The 24,385-nt window shown below is 33.7% G+C and overlaps 4 protein-coding genes across 8 annotated transcripts; 1 reads left to right on the top strand and 3 right to left on the bottom strand.

Annotated features, from left to right (window-relative positions):
* Positions 1 to 3,845: 3,845 nt before the first annotated feature.
* Positions 3,846 to 7,201, top strand: LOC102626593 (transcription factor MYB120). The gene is made up of 3 exons (XM_006475072.4): positions 3,846 to 4,846; positions 5,037 to 6,132; positions 6,660 to 7,201. Exons 1-3 carry the CDS (start codon positions 4,502 to 4,504, stop codon positions 6,911 to 6,913), a joined length of 1,695 nt encoding a protein of 564 aa, XP_006475135.1. The 5' UTR covers positions 3,846 to 4,501; the 3' UTR covers positions 6,914 to 7,201.
* Positions 7,202 to 10,505: 3,304 nt separating this feature from the next.
* On the bottom strand, positions 10,506 to 12,620 carry LOC102625155 (autophagy-related protein 8C-like). 4 transcript variants are annotated; one of them, XM_006474990.4, is made up of 6 exons: positions 12,587 to 12,620; positions 12,319 to 12,382; positions 11,425 to 11,480; positions 11,271 to 11,323; positions 10,881 to 10,999; positions 10,506 to 10,794 (listed from the first exon to the last, which is right to left on the bottom strand). In XM_006474990.4, exons 2-6 carry the CDS (start codon positions 12,353 to 12,355, stop codon positions 10,697 to 10,699), a joined length of 363 nt encoding a protein of 120 aa, XP_006475053.1. In that variant the 5' UTR covers positions 12,356 to 12,382; positions 12,587 to 12,620; the 3' UTR covers positions 10,506 to 10,696. The 4 variants fall into 4 exon arrangements, with proteins under 4 accessions (XP_006475053.1, XP_006475054.1, XP_006475051.1 ...); XM_006474991.4 differs by having other exon boundaries at positions 12,319 to 12,385; positions 12,587 to 12,602; XM_006474988.4 differs by lacking the exon at positions 12,587 to 12,620 and adding an exon at positions 12,526 to 12,585.
* Positions 12,621 to 14,202: 1,582 nt separating this feature from the next.
* Positions 14,203 to 15,467, bottom strand: LOC102626191 (CASP-like protein 2D1). The gene is made up of 3 exons (XM_006474992.4): positions 14,921 to 15,467; positions 14,715 to 14,826; positions 14,203 to 14,614 (listed from the first exon to the last, which is right to left on the bottom strand). The coding sequence occupies exons 1-3, from the start codon at positions 15,112 to 15,114 to the stop codon at positions 14,348 to 14,350; spliced, it is 573 nt and encodes a 190-aa protein (XP_006475055.1). The 5' UTR covers positions 15,115 to 15,467; the 3' UTR covers positions 14,203 to 14,347.
* A 144-nt stretch (positions 15,468 to 15,611) lies between these two features.
* Positions 15,612 to 21,243, bottom strand: LOC102626490 (probable beta-1,3-galactosyltransferase 2). 2 transcript variants are annotated; one of them, XM_006474994.4, is made up of 11 exons: positions 20,460 to 21,243; positions 19,401 to 19,497; positions 19,229 to 19,290; positions 18,935 to 19,146; positions 18,758 to 18,821; positions 18,105 to 18,177; positions 17,817 to 17,937; positions 17,392 to 17,479; positions 17,168 to 17,293; positions 16,962 to 17,071; positions 15,612 to 16,124 (listed from the first exon to the last, which is right to left on the bottom strand). In XM_006474994.4, exons 1-11 carry the CDS (start codon positions 20,576 to 20,578, stop codon positions 15,976 to 15,978), a joined length of 1,221 nt encoding a protein of 406 aa, XP_006475057.1. In that variant the 5' UTR covers positions 20,579 to 21,243; the 3' UTR covers positions 15,612 to 15,975. The 2 variants fall into 2 exon arrangements, with proteins under 2 accessions (XP_006475057.1, XP_006475056.1); XM_006474993.4 differs by having other exon boundaries at positions 19,229 to 19,293; positions 20,460 to 21,239.
* Positions 21,244 to 24,385: the final 3,142 nt, after the last annotated feature.

Below are 24,385 nucleotides of genomic sequence, written 5' to 3'. Positions count from 1 at the left end.
GCTATAAACGTATCCAAGTTCGAATTGATAACTGTAGTGTGGTGTAGCTTATAAAGGAGGATAATGTTAATGTCAATGACCTTTTGGCTATAATCCAGATTATTCAGGAGCTCATGAGGAGGGATTAGAGTATTCAAATTAATCACATCTACCGCGAAGTAAATTCGGTGGCTGATTTCCTTGCTACCTATGCTTTGTGTTTGCCTGTTGGAGTGTATTTTTTTAATTCTGTCCCTTTACGATTGAGTGCTATTTTGCATCTGGGTATGTATGGGGTGGCACACTCCCGTTTTGTGTCCCTCTAGCTCTTTTCTTTTAGAGCCCTCTTTTTATCACAAAAAAAAGGTTTAAGCTTAAACAATTTTCTGGGCTTCATGGATTAAATTGGTTCAATCTCCAACTATAAATGTAAGTCCAATGTTAGCTAACCTAATTAATTTGTCTTTTTTTCTCTCCCCCCCCCCCCCCCCCCCAACAACAATTCATCTATTGGCTTTGTTATGTGGTTTATGTTCTGATGTTATACACATACATACATACATACATACATACATACATACATACATACATACATACATACATACATACATACATACATATATATATGTATATATACACATACATACATACATATATATATATACATAATTAACTTAAATAATTAATAATGGAGCGCGGCGTAGCGGAAGCAGAATTGATAGGGTAAGAAACATTATATGTCGTTCTAGTACTGGATCAAACCAATACGATTAGGTTACGCTCTAATCGAAGCGTGATTAGATTTCATTCTAACCCAAACGACTCAATGAGATTTTTCATAACGCATAAAGCGAGATTAGATGACGCTTTAATCCAAATGACTTTACAAGAGAGATTTTGATAAATAATCCCAAATAAAATTGTAAAAGAGGAGTTTTATTGAATATTTGAATTCGAAGTTATGAAAATAATTACAATACCTCCCTATTTATAATAGAGGAAACTCACTTTCCTAAATTAACTTAAAAATAGAAAACTAAATTACAATTATTATGGAAATAAAAGATTAGGACACATACCATAATTGACTCAAATTAAAATAGAAAGGCACAAAATAATAAAATTCTAAAATCTTAAAATTCTTAAAATAACTTCCTACATCAATTAAAACTAACTTGAGAGCAAATTTTAGGTGCGGTCCCCTCTTAGTTATACGTACAGTTTCACATATCGTTTCCTTTTGGTACTTTGCTTATAGGTTTTTCTAGGTCATGCAATAGAAGGGAGGCTTAGCTCCGGATCCCCTGCCTGCAGAAATGAATGTATCAGAAGGGGTTGGGTTCTATTTTCGAGCCGGGCGGGAGGTGAAGGCTATATATGTGTATATATTTGTTTCAAAATTATGTAAACAATAATATAGTATCCTCTCATAATAAGACCTGCTACAGAGAGCCAAAAGAGAAAAAATGGCTCTTGTGATCATTATACATATTCTCACTGTAATTTGTTTTCTTTTTAAATAATGCACGCATGTTTCCATATCTCTCCCCCTCCCACAAGCGGCTTTGCAGCTCACTTCTTTAGATAAATGTAACTTGAGGTTTTAATGCAGTCCAATGGTGGCAAAGCCGTGGGTGCTATGCTTAGTTGCTTACTCACCCACTGCCCTACCACACGGTAGAGCACCCATCAGCTGAGGTGATGAAACAGCCCTGCACAAATGTTTTACAGAAAACGATAGGACTTTTTCCCTTGTTGGAGTATCATGATGGTGGATTGAATTGATTGTGTGAATTAGGAGGAAAACTTACATAGGTAACTAGTCCCATCACCTTAGCAACCTCATCAGTTTCTCTTGTTGATTAGATGTACTATTTTAGGACATCTTGACGTCTCCCCCCCCCCCCCCCCCTTTTTTTTTTCTTTTTGGTATAATATAATATGTAGTACGAATTCTATTTTATTAGAGAGTTAATTAATTTAATAAAAAATGTAGAACAGAATAATCAAATTATTAACTTATTGAAAGAATTAATTTAATTTAAAATGTTGAAAAGATCAAATCAATTAATTCAGACTGCCATAATAATTAAATTTCTAACTTTTATATATTGAAACTTGGGGCTTCCGGCCATGGTGGACAAGAGTTTTGAGTTGTAAATTAAAGTCCGATTTGGTAATGCGGTTGGCTAATTATATGACAATAAGGTATTACCTAAAACTGTGGTTTGAAAATTAAATAATTAGGTTGATTTAATTTAACACTTATATACTGAAAAATATATAATATTTTTATTAATTTATTAAAATTTTATTTAAAACTTATATTTACGGCACTAGCTTTTAAACCATAACACCTCACAGAGTCGAAGAAATTTAATAGTATGGGAGAGAGTGCATGCTTATAGGTACCTGTTTACAGAGCGAACTGCAGACGACTGTCTCTGTATCTCGTCTCGACGGCTGCAAAGCGAGCGGCCAACTGAATTAATAGATGTGAATATGATAAATATAGTACAGATTCAGGAAAAAGAAGCTGAAAAAAATGGAGGATAAAAAATTTTAAGAACCGCTGTGCTAGTTGATACAAATCTAGCTAACATGATCCTAATATTAAATACAACAAGCAAAACATTCAATTTATGCATCCCTTCTGAATTTAAAAAAAGCAAAACAACTAGTATCAATAAATTAAAATTAACAAAAATGAAGAAATGCTGATTTTGACATCCACCAAAACAATCGAAATAAAAAGGAAATCATGAAGGTGGGAGAATGAATAACAATCGCAAATCCAGCCAACGGTTCTGGAACAAATCTAACAAATTTCTGTTTTTTTTTTTTTAATCAATTTTGTTTTCTCTTCTGTTCTTGTAAGTTGTAAATTTTATCACCTGTAAATAACAGTTGTGTTGCCTGACGAGGAGGCTTGAAATTCTGGCACAAAACAATAGTCTGTTTTTTTTTTTTCTTTTCTGATAAAAGATTTTTTGATCTATTTGAAAATTGTTAACGTCCGAATTTTATTGTTGTATGATGAATATTGTTACATGCCACGGGAACCAGAAACTTTACTGTGGGTTTATTTTGTCGTAAATAATAATTATTAGGGATCAAAGTATAAAATAGGCTAATTTGAAGGGTAGCTACATTTGTGAATGTCTGAATGATAACTAATTGGAGCCAAAATATAAAATAATAAAACTCAAAGGTTAAATTTCTAACAAAATGTATATTCATGTGACTTAAATTTTTAACAAAATGTATATACATGTGACTATGTACCTATTTTAAATGTGCCTTCTACACCTTTTTTTTTTCTTTTTTCATTTCTCCTTTTTTTAACTTAATGGTCAAAATGTTAAAAAATAACTCAAAATTTTAGATAGAATAGTCGTGGGAGTATTTTATATACAATAAAATAATACACTTAGACTTGACTATCTTATTTCGTAATTTTATAATACACTTAGACTTGACTTTCTTATTTCGCAATTTTATATTATCTTTTTAATTTATCTCCACGGTGTTTTTCTTCCCTTTTCCTTAACTTTTACCCCGCAGTCAAAGTGTTAAGAGAATAACCCAAAACTTTAGGGTGATGGCATATTGAATTTTTCATTTAAAGAAATAAACATAGTGGTACAACGAATGCATCAAGACTTTTTTCTATCCAAGTTTAACATTTTCTCTTTTCCGAATTTGGCTTCATCTTCACATCTTTCTACTTTCAACTTTTCACGCCCCACAGTCAAAATGTTAAAAATAAACCCAAGACTTTTGCTTTGAAAAGATTTAATTGTAAAAACACGTAGCAAAATAAAATCTAATAGAATACAGAAAAGCTAGCAGACGGAGACAGGGACAGGCCGCATAGTTTCAAATTTAATCTTGATTTCTGAAGTGGCAGTCAAGTCAAAGATTATTGAGTTGAAACGGCAAAGACTTTGCTAGCAAATGAGAGCAAAGCAAACAGCCCAAAAATTGCTGTAAAAGACAACGACTGGAGCCGGCTTCAAAGCTCCTCCATTCAAAGCTCTCTCCCTTCACAACAACTCCCTCTCTTCTAATTTGCACTCACTCCTCTCTTTCTTCTTTGTGGGTTCTTTCACAAACCCTCCGCGCCCCCCTAAACCCCATCTCCCTCTCTCTCTCTCTCTCTCTCCAAAACCAAAAAACAGAAAAACAGAAGAAACGAAAAAATTGCAAGGATTGAGGTGAAGAAATATCAGAAAAAAAAGATTCATGGCTTTGATGGTTTATGGTTACAAGAGTTCAGGACAAGACACAAGTGCTGAACAACACCTCAGTTTTAATCTCTTTCTTTGTCCTTTTGAACCAAGTTACTGGGCCCCCTCAATGCCTACTAAGTAATTTTATTAAAGCATGGATAGGGTCCCACCATAAATAATAAAATTAAGCTGCTTTGTTTTTTCAATAACATTAATTATCATATTGTACATACAAAATATATACGCGCGTACATTCGTAAAAGAACAATAAGGAGGAGCAAGGAGGAGGGATGCTGTTGGGGAACAGCAACGGAGAGCAACTGGAAAGCGGGGTTGGAGGGCTGAACGTCAGCGACGGAAGCGGAGGTGAAGGTGGGGTCCAGTTGAAGAAGGGGCCATGGACGGCGGCGGAGGATGCTATATTAACGGAGTACGTGAGGAAGCACGGAGAAGGAAACTGGAACGCCGTGCAGAGGAACACGGGGCTCGCTCGTTGCGGCAAAAGCTGTAGGCTCCGTTGGGCCAATCATTTGAGGCCTAACTTGAAGAAAGGCACCTTCTCGCCTGAGGAAGAGCGCCTCATCGTCGAGCTTCACGCTCAGCTTGGCAACAAATGGGCTCGCATGGCGGCTCAGGTACACAACACAAATATATCTTCATAATCACGCATCTCATACTATCTCATGTTTTGTTTTTACAAAGCAGATATGTTTTTTTTTTTTATCATTTTCGTTTTCTGACTTCCTTATTTTCAATTTGTACGGAAACAAACTTTTGTTGCCATTGTGCTCCTTTTCCTGTGTTTCTGGTTTCATATTCTGATAGTTACCGGGAAGAACAGACAATGAAATCAAGAATTACTGGAACACAAGAGTGAAGCGCCGTCACCGGCAGGGGCTGCCGCTGTATCCACCGGAGATTCAACCCCAACACCAACACCAACACCAACACCAAAACCATCAACAATCTTCACATTCTCATCATTCTTACCACTCTCAGCCATCAACTCCCACAACTCCAACTTCTTCATTCTCTTTCCCAATCGCCGCCACCACGCCCACTACCCCTACTGGAGGCCACCACCAACATCACTCCCTTCATCACCACTTTCCTCCGCCGTGCTACAGCCGGAGCCCCACCCCATCTTCTCTCCCGCCAACTCCGCCGCCTCTCTCCCCTGGCCTTCGGTCTCCTCACCAGCCAGCTTTCCCTACTCTCACTCTCTTTGACACCAACACCAACACCAACGCCAACAACAACAGCAATGCAGCAAATTCCAGTGTGATGAGTTCTAATAACATTTCCAACACGTTCAATATGCCTAGGACTCCTCCTCTGCTTCAAAACCCGCCCCGCTTCAAGCGTTTCCACTCTGATACTAGCATCAATACATTTGCGGCAAATCAGAATGACATTAATAATAACAATAATATCAACTCTAGTAGTAGTTTTCAAGGAAGCAACAACTTCTCAATGCCATTTTTGCCTTTCTTTCGAAGTCCGTCATCGCCTTCTCTGTTAACTTCTCCTACAAGTAATTGCAACACAAGTGCTTTCCCAAGTGCAACAACTAAGTTGTTGTCACATCCTTCTTTTTCATTCGGTAATCAAAACTCATCAGCTATTTATCGGAACCCTGATGAGAAAGAATGTATTTTGACAAGCACTGGTTCGGTTTTTAACTTGAAACCGGAGCTCCCTTCAAGCCAATCATTATCCCAAAATGTAAATGCAGAGATCCTAAGTTTTGAGAATGAGAAGTTGAGTGTGTCTACGAGTGGAAGTGGGTTGTTGGAGGACCTTTTAGAACAGACTCAGGCCGGTAACTATGGTGAGAGTTCAAGGAGGGTTAGTGAAGACAAGAGTGACTTATCAGGATTTAACCAATGGATTGATTCAAATTCTATGAATTTGTCTTCAGGTAATTAGCTCTTACTTTTTCTTTTTTTGCACGTGTTTTTAGTGTTATCAGATTTATTGATTTGCAGACACATCAATTTCCATTGATTTGCTTGCTTGCTTGAATTATAGGGCAGTCTAGCTAGCTTCAGTTTTCAGTGAATCACATCACATAAACAAATTGTGCTTGCAGTCCAGGTTCTGAAACATAAATTAATGTTTATTTGTGTTATAAGTTTAACTCTCTTATTTATGATCAAAATGTGGCTTTAATTTAATCATTAGAGATCCAATGCATTAACTCTCTCTTTACACTCCCTTATGTGATTCCAAGAAAATGACATGATTGTTTATTTGATTTCTAAAAGTATCATCAGACAAAACAAAAATGTTTTCTGAAACGGAGTCAACAACATTTTGCTTTCAGATTCAAGTACTTTCACACCTCAATATGTCATCATCAACACCATTATTAGATTAAATCTTAATGCACTTCCAGAGTTCCATTTTCGTATCATCACAATAGCCTATGTTTGATATCCATAATAGGATCGAAGCCAAAAGAAGAAACAGGAGGCCAAATCAATATGCACGAAGACATTTCAAAGCTGCTGAATGTTATTCCTTCAATGCAAGTCCCCGAATGGTATAACGACAGCGGAGAAGCCTCAAATTGCCAATCTTCAGTTGTAACGGATGATAATCTTGGCCTTGAACTGCAGCAATTAGCTTCAATTTTGCATGTCGATTCCACAACTGCTCCCGGTTCTTGTTCTTATGATAACTTGCCAGGAATTTGCTGATTATGCATGGTTTACACTAACCATTAACCAAGTATGAAGCCATTAATGGGGTTTACATATTTGGAATCTCTGTTAATTATGGGTCTGATGGGATTTGTCCTGCCCACCAATAATATATAATATGCAAATAATTGGTATTTTTTATTCAAGTTTGAGACCTTTATGGTATTATTTTCTCGTACCGAGAAAGAAGACTTGTCACCTAATGATATTGACTGAGTATGTTGTTTGTACATTTGAGTTTAATTCTTTACCGATTCTTTATTGCTGTTGTTGATCGAACTTTAATTATCTGCCTATATTTAGCAGTAGAACTTTAGTCATTAACATTATCAAAATGGCTATTATATCTTTTAATTACTCAAAAGTCCCCTATGTGGATCTTTGCTAATTTAGGATGCAGAATTGATCACTCCTCAAAGAAGAAAAAACCGCAATTTGCTGTTAAATCTTATTGTGCATGGCAACTGGGTTTAAAAATTTCTATTGACTTGGGTGTGGATATGCAAGCACAGGCTGGAATCAATCAAAAATTCCAAATAAAGCCCAGATATTTCTTTACATAACCATTTACTGTGAATATGACACATTAATATATCTATTTGGGCACTTCTTGAAGATTAATTTTCAGTAATTTTATGTTTATGGCACATTGGTTGCTTGTAGCACCATCTTTTATCAACTAAAAAGAGTATTTTTAGTCTCTTAAAATTCTTAACCTTAACTTCCCATGACTTGGCATTGAATTATCATGTGCTTAAGCTGCTTAATAAAAGCAGAGATGTGACAGAAGATAATCAATTTGGTGAACATACAAGTTGGAGAAAACCATTTCAATCCTAGTACAAGCTGAAGAAGACGAGAGATATGGCAATGATGGCTGACCTTTTCCAACTTTATTGACCAGAGACCAGCACATGAACTCTTGCTTTGCTTTGCTAGGACAGTGCAGATGAACTGCAGCCCATGTGAATTTAATCAAGGACAATGCCAGGACCACATGGCCGTTGATCTCAGACTTCTGATGCCATTGATTCCTTTATATTATCTCTTTGAATAATATCTCAAGGACTGTTTGCATGCCTGGTTTTGGCAGATACTTAAAATCTCCATGGAAATTTATTAACGGGTGCTTAGTTTACTACCTGTTGGCTTTTCTTATAGAAATTTTAGAAAGCTTGACTACAACGTTAGGCTTTTCATGCGCAAAATATTATACGAGTTGCGAAAAAATAAAAAAAGTGCACGAGTAAAGAAGCTTAAGCGTGTATCCATGCATAATGAATGCACTGGTTTCCTGCCCCTAAAATGTCTGCATTTGCACGTCCATCTTGAATTTCCTTGTTTGCTGTACAATTTATATTTGTTGAGTCTCCCTTTTCTATTTCTCAGATTAAGGGAAAGTAACGGCTTGTAGAAATGCTTTGCCTCTGAATGGCAAAAATGTTGTTCATATACCTTACATATTTGTTTAATTTCGGCAGATATTTGAACAAATTCTTCTATTTTCCCTCTCACGTCATCACCATCTTATTCACTCTCCACTTAGGTTTTTGGGAATCACCATTAATGCCATTGTTAATCTCTTAATCAACCAACAAAAATGAAAATTAAGCACAGGTGTGATAGCAATTTAGGGATAGCAATAGGCACTGCCCACAGCGGGTTTGCCAGTACCAAATTCATACCCACACAAAATTTAAATTACTAAATACATCCTCAACCTGCCGCGGATTTTAATTTTTTTAAGAAAACCCACCCACTGTAGGTTTTGACAATTATCAAACCCATAATGTTATCTTGCAGATTTTTTTGTAAGTTTCCACATTTAAAATTACAAATGTTCAATATATAAATTTATAATAATAACTTATAATTTCACATAACATACTTAATTCTGAATTTAACCAATGTAAATGAAAAATTAAAATTTCAACATCAATCCAACACAAATTCTCAATTTTAAGTATAAAATACGCAAATCCATAAAAGAAAAACCACAAACTAATATCTAAACATAACAATTATTATTTCATATTATCATTCAACACATGCTTTAAGATAAAATTTTCATTTCATTCACCACCATTAGCACCCATCCAGCACGATTCTTACAATAATTATTAAGATTAATATTGTCTAAAAAATAATATATTTTAGATACTAATATGAAGAATAAATTTATAATAATGAAATAATTTATACATTAAGTTAAAGAAAATTCAAACTGAATTACAATAAGTTTATTTTTAGATTTAAATATTTTTCTATTAAAATTAAATTAAAAAAACTGCAGGTTAGCATATATTAATGTAGGTATCCATCGAATATTTAACTAATATCAAACCCGCAACCTAGTGTGGGTTTCAATTTATAATATTAAATCCGTTCACAACCCACAAAATTACTCACAGCGAACGAATTCAGGCGGATTTGTGAGTTTACGGGTATCATTGCCATCTCTAGATAGCACACTGGAAATTTTGGCATATCCCCAAGTACAACGGCGGTTGTACAGTAGTCATTCTCAAATTTTAGAGACAATCTTAACGCCATCATCACTATTTAACTCTTTAATTTGTGTTAATAGAGTTATCTCTATTTTGAGGAAAACATAAATAAATAAAAAGTACCATTCTAGTTCCGTTGACAGTCTCTGTATTTATGTAGTGTTTACTTTCTGGAGTGGGAGTGTGAAGTGTGGATTTCTCCCACTCCAGTATTTACTTACCTTAAAAAAGAGGGGAGTGAGAGTGGGAATCCGTAGGTTCCACCCAATTTTGGAGTGGGAATCCACTCCCCCCTCTTCCCATTTTATTTTTATAAAAATAAATAAATAAATAAAATTTAATAAAATAAATAATATCATATTTATTAAAAATAATAATTATATCATATTTATTTTATTAAATTTAATAAAATAAAAATAAATAAATATTATATTTAAATTAATAATATTAAACATTAATTTTAATAAATATTAATTATTTATTCAATTAATAATAATAAATATTTTATTCCAAAAAAATATTAATTTTATACTATATTATCAATAATAATATTTCATTTGTGTTGTTATTATTAATAATTTTTATTCACATAATTTAAATTAAACTTAATAAAAAATTATGATTTACATAATTAAGAATATTAGTAATTATTATTAATTTATAAATATAATAAAATATTTATTTTATTTTCCAAATATATTTTTTATTAATTTTTTAATTACAAATTATAATTCTGTACATAAGCATAAAATTATAATTTAAAATAATTTACTCCCAACCCAAGACAAAGTAAACAAATAATTAAAATTCTGATTGACAATCCATACTTTCATTTAGTCTAAGTAAACACCCTACTCCCACTCCCACTCCACACTCCTAATTCAAGGATTCTCACTCCTCAGGATTCCTATTCCAATCAAAAAAGTAAACGCAGTGGTCATTTTACCACACGAGAGAATTTGTTTAAACATTATTTATATAAAATGAATCTCATTTGGGTTGCAATGAGCAGTTGTAAAGGGAACTTGTCTCCGGCATTTTAGTTAATCCAACAGTACCTGTATTAACTTGCTCATCCAATATGAAATCACGAATATTTACTGCAACAAATAAGATAAAGAGGAGTAACAATAGATCCAAACTTTAAGAAGGGGCTGAGTCCAGGAAGATCATGCTTTCCAAGTGCTCCCTCAGTTGAAAGCAAATAGCAAAGGATTTACATATTTCCATCAAGTCTTTTCAGAGTTAATCTACAGAAGTTCAGTTGATTCCCTTAGAAAGATGCCCCGAATGTGTTCTCCCCACTGTAAGTCATGTAAAGGAAGCCATCCTCATCTTTGTTTTCCTCATAAATTGCAGACATCATTGCAGCTGCAATAGCAGGAGTAAGTAAATAAAAGAGAGAAGCTAACACCGTGCAACTAGGATAGGAGATATTATTATGGATAAATCGTCACCAGTGGGTGGCAAAATGTTCTTGACAAATATGAATATGGCCTTCTCAGCACTGAGCTTTATCCTCTTCCGGACCACATAAACAAATTGTCCAACAGTCAGATCAGCAGGAACCAGGTATCTGCATTTATCATAACAAGAGAACTTGGAAGATTATTGCCCAATAGAATCAAGAGAAAAAGTACAAATACATACCCAATAAGCATCTCAGAGTGGCTAAATTCAAAATGAGCACACTACTATTCCAGCAATGACTTTTCCACTATCTTGTGCCCAAGGGCAGGAACAGTTTCATTCAAGATAGACTAGTAACAGCTATAGTATCACCTGTAAAACTTTTCAAGCAGAAAACCAATGATTTAATCAAAAGCTAAAATGGAGAAGCGACTAACTTTTTTTTGTCAATATCAGGTATGTCACTCCTTTCAGCCTTCTCCACAATCACCTACATAGCAAAAATCAAGCCACGAGATGTACTCAAAAACAAGCACTACAAGCAAGCCATCAAGAAAGAGATGAAAAATGAATTGAGTTACAAGTTCATACTGGTATTCTATCAGGATACTTCTCCCTGATACGGGCAGATTCAGCCTGCCTCCTTTCTGGCATGGCATAGAAGTACAATATTCAGAACAAGTTAAATAATAATAATAAGTATGCAGATCAAACTTTCCATATATTAACAACAACCACACAGTGTCAATGAAAGTTAAAACACTCAATAATGCATCCAAGAACAGCAGGAACGACATCCAAATATGCAGGAAAAAAGAACACTTCCAATCGTTAATCATTGTTTCTCATTTGGTACTAAAACAAAACTGCAAGAGAAGCCTCAGGAAATTGACTGAATTTGTCTTTGTTTATCATATTTTTAACACATAAGACAGTTCCAGGTTTCAGTCCAACACACATGAACCTATCGCACTCTCCAATTAACCAATTATTTTACAAGAAAATTTCACAAAGATGAGCAACTGACTAGGAAAGTAGTACATATCACTCCACAATCAATCTAAACAATTTACCCAATTCAGCAATAAGGAGATCCAAATAACAGAGTATCTGTATCAGAAATTCCTGAGTTCATTACCCCTTTCCCTAAAGTATATATATAGTTATATACTTGACATATCATGTTTCGAAATTTTCTTTTACCCAATAATTAAAACAAAAAACTTTTTTATTACATAAATAGAAACCAAATTGAAAACAGTTGCATAGAAAATTATCAAGCTTTCATGAAATGAAACATAGATGTTTAATCTCAAATTAGAACCCTAAGCTACAACAACCCAGATCACCAAATTTACAGATAACGATAAAAAGCCACAAATTTTGAAAAACTCTACATATCACACATCAAGCAAGATATCAGATCTCCAAAATTAAATAAAACATAAGAAATAAATTAACAAATCAGAGAAAAAGAGAGAGTACCGAGTGGGTGTTCAAGCTTGAAGGAGCTCTTGGCCATAGCTTCTCCTTGTTCTTTCTACTGCTTCTGCTGATCAAGAGTAGACAAATTATTGTTGTGGATTATTATTTTTCAAGAAACTTCCTTTTTATTTTGTTCTCTTGTACGCCATTAAAGAAATTGAAAAAAAAAAAATTATTCAAAGAGTGGGGTGAAAGAAAAAGATTTACCCAAGGGGAAAATGAATATGAATCGACGGATTAAAATAAATAAATAAATAAAAAGACTCACAGGAGGTAAGATCTTGATTGGATTATATATATTAATCAAATATGGGACGGTGTGAGAAATCAACCAGGATTCTGTTTTGCAAAATTTAACTTTTACATGGGAAAGGGAAACGATGTCGTTTATCAACGCTCGGATCAATAACGAAGGCCCAAACCTACCAATAAGGCCCAAATTTAATTTATGTGCATAAATAATTTCCATATTTGAATCAAATTATTTTTATAAATTAAACTTCCATTAGTTCATGTACTAGCTGTTTGTTGTTACAAAATAGTGTTTGAAAATACTTTTTGTAGTAAATGACTAAAATTAGCTAAGGCCGAGTGGTTAGAGCAGCTGCTCTCACACATGTGAGATTAGCTGCTCAACCCTTTAGGAAAGAATTAATGGGGATTTCAGTCTTTTCTAATTATTAAATAATTAAGTGGAGACAGTAATAGTCTCATTTGTAAAAATCAGTAGTAGTCTCATTTAATATAAGTGATAATGCTTAATAAGATTTATACTAATCTTAATAATAGTGTGTTTATAAATATCAGTAATAATTTCATTTAATATGAATTATCATCTAATTGTAATATCAGTGTAAAAAAAAAAGACTAAAATTATATATTTCTTTTGGATGTTTATTAATGCTTGATTGAATAAATAAGATTATTTTAGGAAAAGTTTTTTAAATTTTTAACTTAAAGACTACGTTTTCAAAAAAGATGTCAAATTAAAAGGATGCTGGCTGCAACACGAGAACTTCATAAAAGGTGCCTCATATTAATTCTAATAGAATTCATTGCATTACCATTAGTAAAATACATTTTGTTAAAGTTGATAATACTACCATTATAAAGTAAATGCATTTGGCCATTTGCTTCCTTTCTTATTCTTACTGTCATTATTATTACTATTATTTATCATTTTAATAATTTTTTAAAAAATGGGGGTAAAAGTGACAATTTCATGCTGATAAAAAAACGTGGTAAAAGTAAAAAGCAGTTGAGAAAGAAGTGCTTCTTTTGTGGTAGGTGAGATAGGTTCCACTTGGCTTCTCTAAGCAAAGCACTCTACCTCCACTTTCTTGACAAAGTGAATTTGTGTAGGTGCAAAGCATCTTCTTCTTCTTGTTGTTATTGTTGCTGCTGTTGTTATTATGATATATTATGAATTATTTTTGAATAAGATAAGAGCACTTTCTTCAATGAAGATGTTGAACTTTTCCAACAGGGGAAAAAAGAAAAGAAAAAAAAAAAGACCAAGGTGTTGAGAAATGTGAAAGGTCTGATAAAGCTACTCATGCTTGTATTCTACAGAGAGTTCAACCAATTTCCAAAAACCTTCATCCAATCCATTTTATTGTTTGCTTGCATAATTCATGTGATTGAAGTGATTTTGAATTTTTTTTTTTTGGATAAATGGTTTATTATAGCTTTATATGTCACTGAACCCATCTAATATTTTCAGATTTTAAGAAAAAAAAATATAGAAAGCTATTTCTCATGTTCACATGTTAAACTCTGTCTCTTGTGGTGACATGAGAATTCAGAACCATAGTGTTCGAAAGGGTGAAGAGGTGATTTCATTATAGAACTTTAATAATATTGTTCTGTTTGAATTAAGAAGAATTTTAGTAAATAATTCAATTATTTATATCTCTCTCTCTATATATATACATAACGTCAACAGAGGAAAAGCATACATGTATTTATTCTTTATTTGCAATCTCAACTATAAGAATTACTCAATCACTCAACTGTGAAGGAAAAGCCACTAGGTCCTTCCTTCTTCCTCCTCCTTGTTAGAAGAAACAGAAGGAGGATCAAACATGCTAAAGAACCTAAAAGCAGATATTACAGCTAAAATGATGAAGCAGCCAAGTGCCACGGCATGGAGAACAAAGGCAATCTTTATTCTACTGCAAAATTTCCCATAAGTGCTGCAGGTTTCACTCCATGTGACTTGTTGATCCCCATTGTAGGCTAAATACAGTATCTCCAACACTGCTGCCCCAGATGTCACCATTAAGTAAGCCACAATCTGCAGAAATAGAAAATTGTGAAGTCTCATGATTCAAAGTTGTGAGAGGACAGAGCAAGAAAAAGAAAATAGAAATGAAGAAATGGGAACTAATTAAAACCTGGTCAGATATAAAGAAAAGCCATGCTTTTGTGACCAGGAATCTGAGCCATGAGGAAACGGCAGCAATAAATGCATAACCCGCACATATACCACTGATGCAAACCATGTACCTGCAGAGGAAATACGGTTCTTACTTAAAATTCTTGCAACACAGGAAACGGAAACAAAGCTTGGCAGCAGAAAGATTGAAAGTATAGATCATACTTGAGTCCGGTGAGATTGCTGAACTTTAATTTCCCATAGTCACTATTATCTTCCTGGTTAGTCACAGTTAGCCATATGGCTGCAATACTGAGAGGAATGGCAGAAATTCTAAGGAAACAATCTACAAGCTTAAGCATCGGGAAGCGGTTAATGGAGCTGGATGAATTATCACTAACATTTCCTCTCATCTTCATACTTATTGCACTTCAAGAAGAGCTCAAATCTAACTAGAAGAGGAGGCAAATAAAGATGAAATGTTGTTGAGTTGGAGTGGGAATGCGGCGAAAAAGTTTATCTTCCTTTTTCAGGCTTTGAAAATGAATTTTTTTTTTTTTAAATTAGAGGAGCATGCTTAGTGGGATGGGTGAGAAGCAGTGGCTTTGCTTTGTTTCAATTATCTAATTGAAGTGGCATGATTGACTCCACATGGATCCAATGACTTCTCCTTTATCTTTTTCATGACCAGAGCCAGAGGCCAGAGACGATTCATTGGTCTCAATTCCTCTAGCTGTGAACTCAAACTCCCTACACTTGGCTTGAGAAATTTCGCTTTCGCCTTACCCCACGGTGATGAGACTTTGGAGCACATCTGAAAGATGGCCCACGACAAATCAAATGTATGCCTTCAGGACCAAGAAAATAAATGTTCATTACTATTCTATTTACAATCGCAAAAAGGGTACGTCTCTCATAAGCAATCTGAAAGCCACTGAATTTATATATGAACCATAAGGCAACAAAAGCTGCCCTAAATATCGGCACTTATTATGAAGTTACAAAAGGCACGGCACGGTTACAAAATGCCTCCACAGAGCATTTAAAGAATGGCTAAATTACACTCTTTCCTTTCTAAAAACTGCTTTCAGTCTCTCTCCTAATCTAAACTTGGGTAGAAAACCCAGCAAAACAGAATCAACCTCCTTTCGTGGAACATATTTGTCTCATTTTACGTTGACACTACATACAGTTCTCTACATCAAGATCGCAAAACAAACTTGAGCCATTTGCTTGCTTCCCTCCTGAGTTAGGAAGATTTCTTATTATCATCTTTTTATTCAGAAAGCTGCACTCCATAAAGCATTCTCACCTTCCCCACACCGCCGGTGAACCTCCTTCATCCTCTCAGCAGACCTGCAGATCCCACTGCAACTCCAATCAAATGAAGCAACACAGACATTGCCTGCCTGGGCTTTCCACTCACAATCTGTATGGTAAAGGAAACAGTCATGGTTAAGATTTTCAAATCAACATTCAGGCTTGCCGGTATTTACTCCTATCATCTAAATATTGTTATCTGTTTATGTAATGCTTAAAACAAACTCACATACATACAGATAGTTGTATGACTGAATGACAAACCACAACTAATACTGGAATATTTTTGGCAGAAAAAAGTTTCCATACTAGGATCCCATGAGCAAAATTAAAATTTTTGCTCAAAAGCTAAGGATTATTTTGGCCTAGGTAGACGAAAAAGCAGTCACTAATTCTCATTAGCAAAAACAGTAGGTGCAGCAAAGGAGTAGTTGAGAAATTTTTTTCCTTTTTTAATTTGTTTGTGGGTAGAGGGTTGCTTTATCCACCAACAACCACAATCTGACATAGGGTCCACTTAAGAGAGCAAGTAACCTTCCACCAGGTTGTCCATATTTGGAACTCTTGTCTTAATTTCTCTCCAAATGACAAAAAAGGCATTCTTTACAATGGTGGGTGGAGAGATTCTGGTGTTTCTATATATATTGCCTTTGCCTGGCAAATCAGAGGTTAATCAATCTTTGTCAGGCAAATGACGATTTTAATCAATTCTCAATGCAACAAAGCTAACAAGCCACTGCGAAACAAAAAGTTTGGTAACACCCCCTCTTCTAACCAAATATGGCAAGCTACCAATTGATTCACCTATTCAGCTTTTCCAACGTACACCCACTTAACTGACAAAAGTCCACTTCTTTCCCAAAATTAACGGAAATAAATGTCGTAGAAGCTCTTGGCAACTTCAGAAAAAAAGTTAAGACGAGTTCCATAAGCTTATAAAACTTACCAGGTGGGGTGCCACAACATAGTCTCCGGTCATCTATGTGTTCTGCATCCAATCCAATAAACCATGATCCCAACGAAACATCCTCGTTAGCAAACTTGTGCAGCACATGTCTATATAATAACCATTCCAAAAGAAAAACAAGTCAGGGCAAATGTACTGTAGACATATATGCAACCACCTATCCTATAGATGAACAGGGAACTTACTGGTTAATTGATATATACGAAGCCAAATCTTTAGATATAGCATATAGCTGGCCCGTGGCATGACGGAAATACTTATTTCCTTCTTCACCAAATTTCCAATATTCAGGTTCGTGGTACCTCACTCCCCTGTCCATGGAAAAAAGTAGAAAAAGCAGAGAGGTGAGGAACATAAAGATCAAATTTTACATTCTCCATATGTGAGTCAAACGAGTACTGGAACTTACTTTTGAGCCAGGACAGGACCAGATTTCATGCAGCCTATATACACCCTGGGTTTTGACCGATGCCTAGCCAATGTTGCTCCAAGTGTTGCTACAGTAACATTACAGAAGACCTCTGAGTAAGCAAACAAAGAAAAGAAAAGGAGGGGGGAAGGGGTTGGGGAATCCAGTTCCAATTATAGTAATTTGAAGAAACCATTTTGTGGTTATGTCTGTCCATAGGTCATGAAGGACCAGAATCATATCGCATAATACTCATGCTCAATTATGTTTTACTTCATAAGAGTCATGACCATGAAGGCCACATTTGCAAGCATAATAAAAGGAATGCAGAGTTCATAAAATTCTTCACTATTAAGGTTTTTCTTCTCCTAATGGAAGTACAGAAACAGAAAAAACGATTTTCTTGGACAACAATTGCTTCTTACCTATATTTACATGCACGTCATCATCAACTTTGACATAGAAATCTGCATCCCATAAAGCAACTGCAGTGGCAAAAAATATCTTTGTCTTCGCTGACAATTCAAGGTAGCCTTCAACATGCTCCTGCCAACAGGTTTATTTTTTTGTTAAATTTAACATGGTAGTTTAGTTTTTCCCTCATATACTAACTCACAATAACAATGTTTCAACTATCCATATCTGTGTATTTTGGTGACATATGAGATGATTATAAAAAGGAAAAGGGAAACAGGAAAAGACAGAAGTTCTACCAGCCTCAGAAAGTCACCATGTTTTTTGTCTTCTGCTTCAATGGCTCTATCAAGGATACCACCTGATGTAGCACTAATGATGAAACAACCAGTTGAAAAAATGAGTCAGATACTCAGATTCCATTCATCAAGATATTTGATTCACATATTGACAATGCTGATGAGTATTGTTATTAATTTAGACAAGTTACATCATTAAATAAATATGTCTACAAAAGCTTCAATACGTCATCTCTGATACTCTGTCCAGCGAAAATCAGCAATAATGAGCTTAATTATTAAAACCAGATTGGGGAAATAATCTCTCAGACGAACAATAGAGATAATTAACTATTACACAATATGGTTGATCTGAAAAATGTCCACACTGCAGGCTTGACAACAATTTGAAGTATTCATGGAAGGGTCAGAACTCAGAAAGGGAATGCGACCAGCAATTTCAAATCAAGCAAAAAGTTTCATGCAGATGCTCAGGACTTCTTTAATGTACAAGCTCATTTTGACTTTCAGAGGACTTACTTCAACATTCTAGGATGAAAAGAGGCTAGCACTTGCTTTCGCAACAATGATTTTCTTTATCATGCATGATGATATTCTCCTTTTTTGAAAATCACGCATTGATATAAATCAGTTCTAGTAAATGCCATACACACCTGTGACCTATTACAAAGCGCATGACAATGCCCTTCTCTTCCTCAAGCTTCTTTCTTTTATCACCTAATTTTCATACAAATAAATAAATATTAATTGATAAAAGCCAATATGATCAATCAAAAGCAATTACAAATTGATTAAAAAAATTTGAAAACTCAGGCAAATAATCTTCAAACCTTGAGGCATCCAAGTAGCACGAACAGAATCTCTTCGCTTTCGGCTGCTAAAAGCACTATTGATGCCCACAACCATTAAGTATTTTCTTTTTCCCTTTAGTTCGTTAATTTTTAAGTTGTCTGACAAGGGAGAACCATTAATAATAGACTCCTGTGTGGCTCTTGCAGCAGCCAATTCCATCTCCAAATTAGAGATTGTTTTATCCAGTGCTCTGCATTGTGCATAATTCAACAGATCAACCCACCACCACCTTCATTGCAAGCAAAATATATAAAACCCGCACAATAACTTACTGTATAGCATGATGAGTCTTTGAAACCTCTCCAAGAATTTCTGCTGGCTCACGCTTTACATTCTTCTAATGAAACAAATAACAGAAGGGGGAAAAAAACACCCAAGAGTCAACACTGTGACAACATTGAGGTGAAAGTGACAAACAGTTAAAGTGCTTCAGTGGATACTCACCATAACCGAATCACAACCCTCTGAAACTAGTTTCAGTTTTTCATCTTCAAACCCTGCTCCTCTTGATACATCTCTGACTTCGGGCACCGTCCACATTCTACATCCAACATATAGCAGTCAGTACAGCAGGGATATAGAGTAAAGGATATCGGCATTTGAGTCGATTTGCACTTCTAACAGTAGAAGTCAGCTCATATCAAATTCAACAATTGAACTAGGAAGCACACAAGAAGAAGTTGGAGCAAGTACAAGCAAGTTTAATTAGAACTGTAGAGGCAAATGCAGCCCATAATCCATGAATAAATTATTTGTTGATCATGACTAAAGATTCCAGTTAAATTTCATAAAACCTTAATATACAAGACTATGCTGCAATAGAAAGTGTTTCGAACCACCAAAACAAAGGGCTCAATCATCAGCAATGCTGGGGTCTTTACTGGGTTCATATCATAGCATCAAACAGATCCTGAATCCCAAGTCAAGGCGAAAATCTAATCAGCAGGTTAGTTGGATTAAAATTGAGCTGCGAAACCAGAAACAGAACATCCACAAAAGCACCTTCAAAAGCACCAGCAGATGAGCTTAGCATTGTGTTACCATCACTCTTAGACTCTTAAAAGCTTCACTCGACAAGTTCTATCATTTTTTTTGCTCACAAAAATAGAACTGTAGCAGCCGACTATGGAGTTAATATCTGTCAAAACTGGAATTGACTGTCATCTAAAACTTTGATATCTGAAATTAGGAACCAAAATTACAATTGAGAAATCAAATTCAAGTTCTGAGAAAATTTAAACCCACAACATAATTGCAGATCCCCTGTATTCAACATCCAAATTGGACAGCCAATCACGTACTTCGAAGAAAAATGAGTCATTTTCATAATATTTGCCACACTCATCATCGAAAATTTATCATGAAAAACAATCTTTTTCCAGAAAAAATAAAACCAAAATTTAAACAACATAACAAGCTAATGAAAACCAATCCAAAACAAATTGAATCAGAATTTACCAGAAAAGAAAGAACAAATAAGAGCAAAGAAACGAGAAAAATCACCTGTCAGAGAAGAGCATCCCTGCACAAAAACAACCAATACAAAGCAGAAGTGTCCACTTTTTGGACATAAAACTCTTATGAGAAGCTGACTCAATTCCTCCTCTACTCTTCCAAGTCATTTCGCTCAAAATTTTCTCTCTTCAAAAACCAATCAAACAGCTACAAACATCCAAACCAAACCAAAAGCTAAATCAAACAAATACCCATTTCAAATCTCAATTCAAACAACTCCGCAGACCCAATTTCAGATCCAAGGAAACCAAAAAAAAAAAAAAATCCTCAAAACTCTTAACAGAACTCAAAGCCTATACATTCATAAACAAACAAATGGTAAATTTGTTTGCTTTATTACTCTCTATCTCTCTTTCTACATTCACAAAAGACTTCAGAGGATAAAACAAAAAAGTCTATATCTTTGAGGTGGTTGTAACTTGTGTATCTGCAATGAAAATGTAGCTGTCTGTTAGTTTTTTGTTGCTGAAACTTGAAATGAAATGAAATGGAGAAGAAAGCTCAACCAATTCCGAAGACTGTTCAGTGTTTAATATAAATATACACCTATAAATTTTTTTGCTAAATTACCCAACCGACCTTTTATTCTTTTTATTTATTTTTTTATTAAATAACCTTTCTCAATCGAACTTAAAAATCTGTCCTAATTTTTTTTTAATTAGAAATTTTAGAAACAACCTTTCTTGTTGAACTTAAATTTGTCCTAGTTGTATTATATCCTAATTATCATTTCAGACTAGAACAAGCCATCTTTGCTTGGGTGTTTGTGACTTCACTTCAATAATTTGAATTATTTGATCACAGTCCGAAAGATGTTTTGTTGGTATCTTGGTATCAGTTGCGTGCACAAAATGATTATTCCATGTAATTTATGTAGAAACAATATATTAAACCCATTACTACGATCAAATTATTATGTATATATTATCCTTTTTTTTATTTTGCTGGCTATATAAGCTTATCTTTTCATTCACGTGTTACAAAATATGAACTTATATTTGGTTGTTCATAATTGCGTGACTAAATTATAAACTAGAAAATTATTTTAACTTCCAAAAATTAAAAATAGAGAATTAAAAAGATTTGTAAACGAACTCAAAGAGTTAATTTCATACAACAAACCTTTAAGCTTTAAGTTGTTTGACTTATGTGAGGTTTAAAATTTGGATTAAGGTCGAAACTACAGTGTTCTAAAATCAAAATCATTGTGCCTGGTGTTAATGAGGGCAATAATTACACATGAGCTAGCCTTTTAGAGCAAAAACTAGGAGGGTTTGTACTTACCAGTGAGAAAATAAATATAAAAAAATTTAGATTACAAAAGGGTTAATATATAATTAACTTAATTGAACTTTTTAAGAAATTTTTATGCTTATTGTCCCGTTTGGCCAAGACAAAATTCCAAACAAAAATACCCAAAGGAAGCTAAACTTAGAAACAAAAGACACGGCCACATGCCTAAGGCTGTCACCTCAACTAATGTTGGATTTTGAAAAGCTTTGTGGATCACCAAATTAGCTTTTGAATTTTTTGAATTTTCAATTTTGTGTGTGTGTGTACTTGAAAGGAGCTCAATCATTCTTCACCAAGTACCACCAAGTGAAACTGAGGTTCGCTGCTGATTGATAAAAAAGAATGTATGATACACATGGAGCACGTGCGGAGAACATGACTACTCTCAAATAATGGACTATAATGGAGTCTTCTACAGCTCGAAAAATTCAAAAGCTAGCTGAACAGATCATTATAATGTTCATGGGGCTGAAACATGCAATGCTCAATTTTGCAAAAAGTTGATTTATGCACCACATGCAACAGGGCCATGCAAAATTTTTTTGGTCAGGGAGGTGATGATGGCTGCAACCCCATTTATTTTTGTCACTCGATTATTTTTGAAGCTTCATCATGCATGTGAGTGAGGGAGACGTGGATATCATCATCATATTATTATCGTCAACATATGACTTGTGTCTATTTTTCTTCGTGAATGAATATTATTGCCGTGGTAGTTTTTTAATCTAAAATTTTAAAGTGCGAGAAAATTTTTTAAAAAATGTATAAATCGTATGTTTTTTTATGTTTTAAATCATAAATTTATTAAATCTCATTATTTTAAAAAAATTTCATATTTTTTTGTATTTAAAAATTTTACATTACAAAACTACTAATTATTCTAATAATAATGCTCAGTGCTTCTCAACTTAATTAATTGTTCGGTCATTCTCAACATTGATTCTTCTTTTATCAACTTAATTAATTGTTCGGTCAATCTCAACATTGATAAGTAGATAATTTATTAAATTCAACTAAAAAGTAAATTAATTACATTAATTGCATGTCGGCTTGCAATTTTTGTCCGTTATTATTAAAGCCTATATTATTAAATTGCTCTCCCATCTCCTTTTTTATTTTGCCAAATTGCCATCCACCGCTTTCAGAAACCAAAAGTGGCAACCGTCCCCATGATCTCACATTCTTTGCTTGATTTGTCAATCGATTGATCGTCACTTTGAGATCGAGTTGTTGTATCGGAACACTTGTAATAATAACATCATTTTTTAGTCAAAAAAAGGGGATAAATAGAGAGAGCCCGTTCTTATTTGGTGAAGTGCAAAAATTTTCATTGAAAAACTTTTAATGTATTTATATATATTCACAAGTTGTCTATTATGTGAACATGATTGCTTCTTTTTTTTTTTAATTTAGTGCTTAAGCTGTTATTAACCTAACTTCTTTCTCAGCATTTTAGGTAACATCATTAACTTTTTACTCCTTCAAATTAATTTTTACTTATTCTTTTTAAACTATATTTGATATATCTTTTCATATAAAATTTATTTAAATAGAGTATTTGTTAGTAAAGCTTTTACCTAAAAAAACTTTAGTTATTTAGTTATCAAGTTTTTATTAAAAATTATAAAATTACTTTAATAGATAATTTTTTAAAAGTTAAATTACAAAATAAATGAAATAAGATTGTTAGATAAGTAAAGGATAATCTAAACATTTTAACATTTAAAAAAAAATCAACCTCTACTCTTAAAAATCTAAAATTTGAGTTTTTACTAATAGAGTCAAACTAACTTATTTAATCTTCAAAATCTCTACTTAAAATTAAAAATAATAATAATAATTTATGCAATTAAATAAGCACTTATTACCATTAGATAAGTTATACCAAACATACATTTAATTAATATAGAAAATATAAATAAATTTCATTTTTTAAATATTAGTATTATTACTCTTTTTCAACCCATAATTGATCATGTTTGTTTCCTAATCCTCCTCCCTTTCAATGAATTTGAATCTTTCACACAACTAACACGGAGTGGGTAGTGGGGCTAGCATTAGCAAGATGCCAAGACAGCTGGTTTCACTTTCTTTGTTGTGGAAGTTATAGCAAATATGTACGTGTGGGGATCAAATTGATCATTGTATGATTACATATCGTTAATATATTATAGAAAATCGGTGGATGCGGGTGTGTGACACGAAATCAATGGTGTAATTAAAGTCTTCAGCATACTTTTTAAAAGGTAAACAAGTTCAGTTTATGGATTTTGGAACGAAAATATTATTATTTTATTTTATAGTATAATTACGAATTATTATATAAAATTCACAACACTTTAATTCTAAACTTCAATTCTAAATGAATCTCTAAACTTGTTTAACTTCAAATCTTGAATCCGTCGTTGAAATTAAATGATGTTTTCATAATAAGAAACGAGGCACTTCATTCTAAAAGGCTACGATGATACATTAATTAATATTTTTTTATGTGGAATAAATTATAGGAGTTGACATACACAAATAAATGAGAATATTAAAAGAACCAGAATATAGAGAAGAGAAGTCACACGGTGCACATGTAATCACCTTACATTTATATCAGTATGATCTTGTAACGT

The sequence above is a fragment of the Citrus sinensis genome, chromosome 9 (genome assembly GCF_022201045.2).
Source record: "Citrus sinensis cultivar Valencia sweet orange chromosome 9, DVS_A1.0, whole genome shotgun sequence".
NCBI classification, from domain to species: domain Eukaryota; kingdom Viridiplantae; phylum Streptophyta; class Magnoliopsida; order Sapindales; family Rutaceae; genus Citrus; species Citrus sinensis.
Note: the sequence above shows the minus strand (reverse complement) of the source record. Positions and strands in the feature narration are given on the sequence as shown.

Coding starts and splice junctions, on each gene's coding strand:
- LOC102626593 (XM_006475072.4), top strand. CDS start 4,502: ATGCTGTTGGGGAACAGCAACGGAGAGCAACTGGAAAGCGGGGTTGGA. Junction 4,847..5,036: donor GGGCTCGCATGGCGGCTCAG/GTACACAACACA, acceptor ATATTCTGATAG/TTACCGGGAAGAACAGACAA. Junction 6,133..6,659: donor TTCTATGAATTTGTCTTCAG/GTAATTAGCTCT, acceptor TATCCATAATAG/GATCGAAGCCAAAAGAAGAA.
- LOC102625155 (XM_006474990.4), bottom strand. CDS start 12,355: ATGGCCAAGAGCTCCTTCAAGCTTGAACACCCACTCG. Junction 11,324..11,424: donor AGTATCCTGATAGAATACCA/GTATGAACTTGT, acceptor TTTGCTATGTAG/GTGATTGTGGAGAAGGCTGA. Junction 11,000..11,270: donor CCTGATATTGACAAAAAAAA/GTTAGTCGCTTC, acceptor TGATAAATGCAG/ATACCTGGTTCCTGCTGATC.
- LOC102626191 (XM_006474992.4), bottom strand. CDS start 15,114: ATGAAGATGAGAGGAAATGTTAGTGATAATTCATCCAGCTCCATTAAC. Junction 14,827..14,920: donor AGCAATCTCACCGGACTCAA/GTATGATCTATA, acceptor TTTCCTCTGCAG/GTACATGGTTTGCATCAGTG. Junction 14,615..14,714: donor TTTTCTTTATATCTGACCAG/GTTTTAATTAGT, acceptor CTATTTCTGCAG/ATTGTGGCTTACTTAATGGT.
- LOC102626490 (XM_006474993.4), bottom strand. CDS start 20,578: ATGACTTGGAAGAGTAGAGGAGGAATTGAGTCAGCTTCTCATAAGAGT. Junction 17,480..17,816: donor TGACGTGCATGTAAATATAG/GTAAGAAGCAAT, acceptor ATGTTACTGTAG/CAACACTTGGAGCAACATTG. Junction 17,294..17,391: donor GGTCCTGTCCTGGCTCAAAA/GTAAGTTCCAGT, acceptor TTCCATGGACAG/GGGAGTGAGGTACCACGAAC.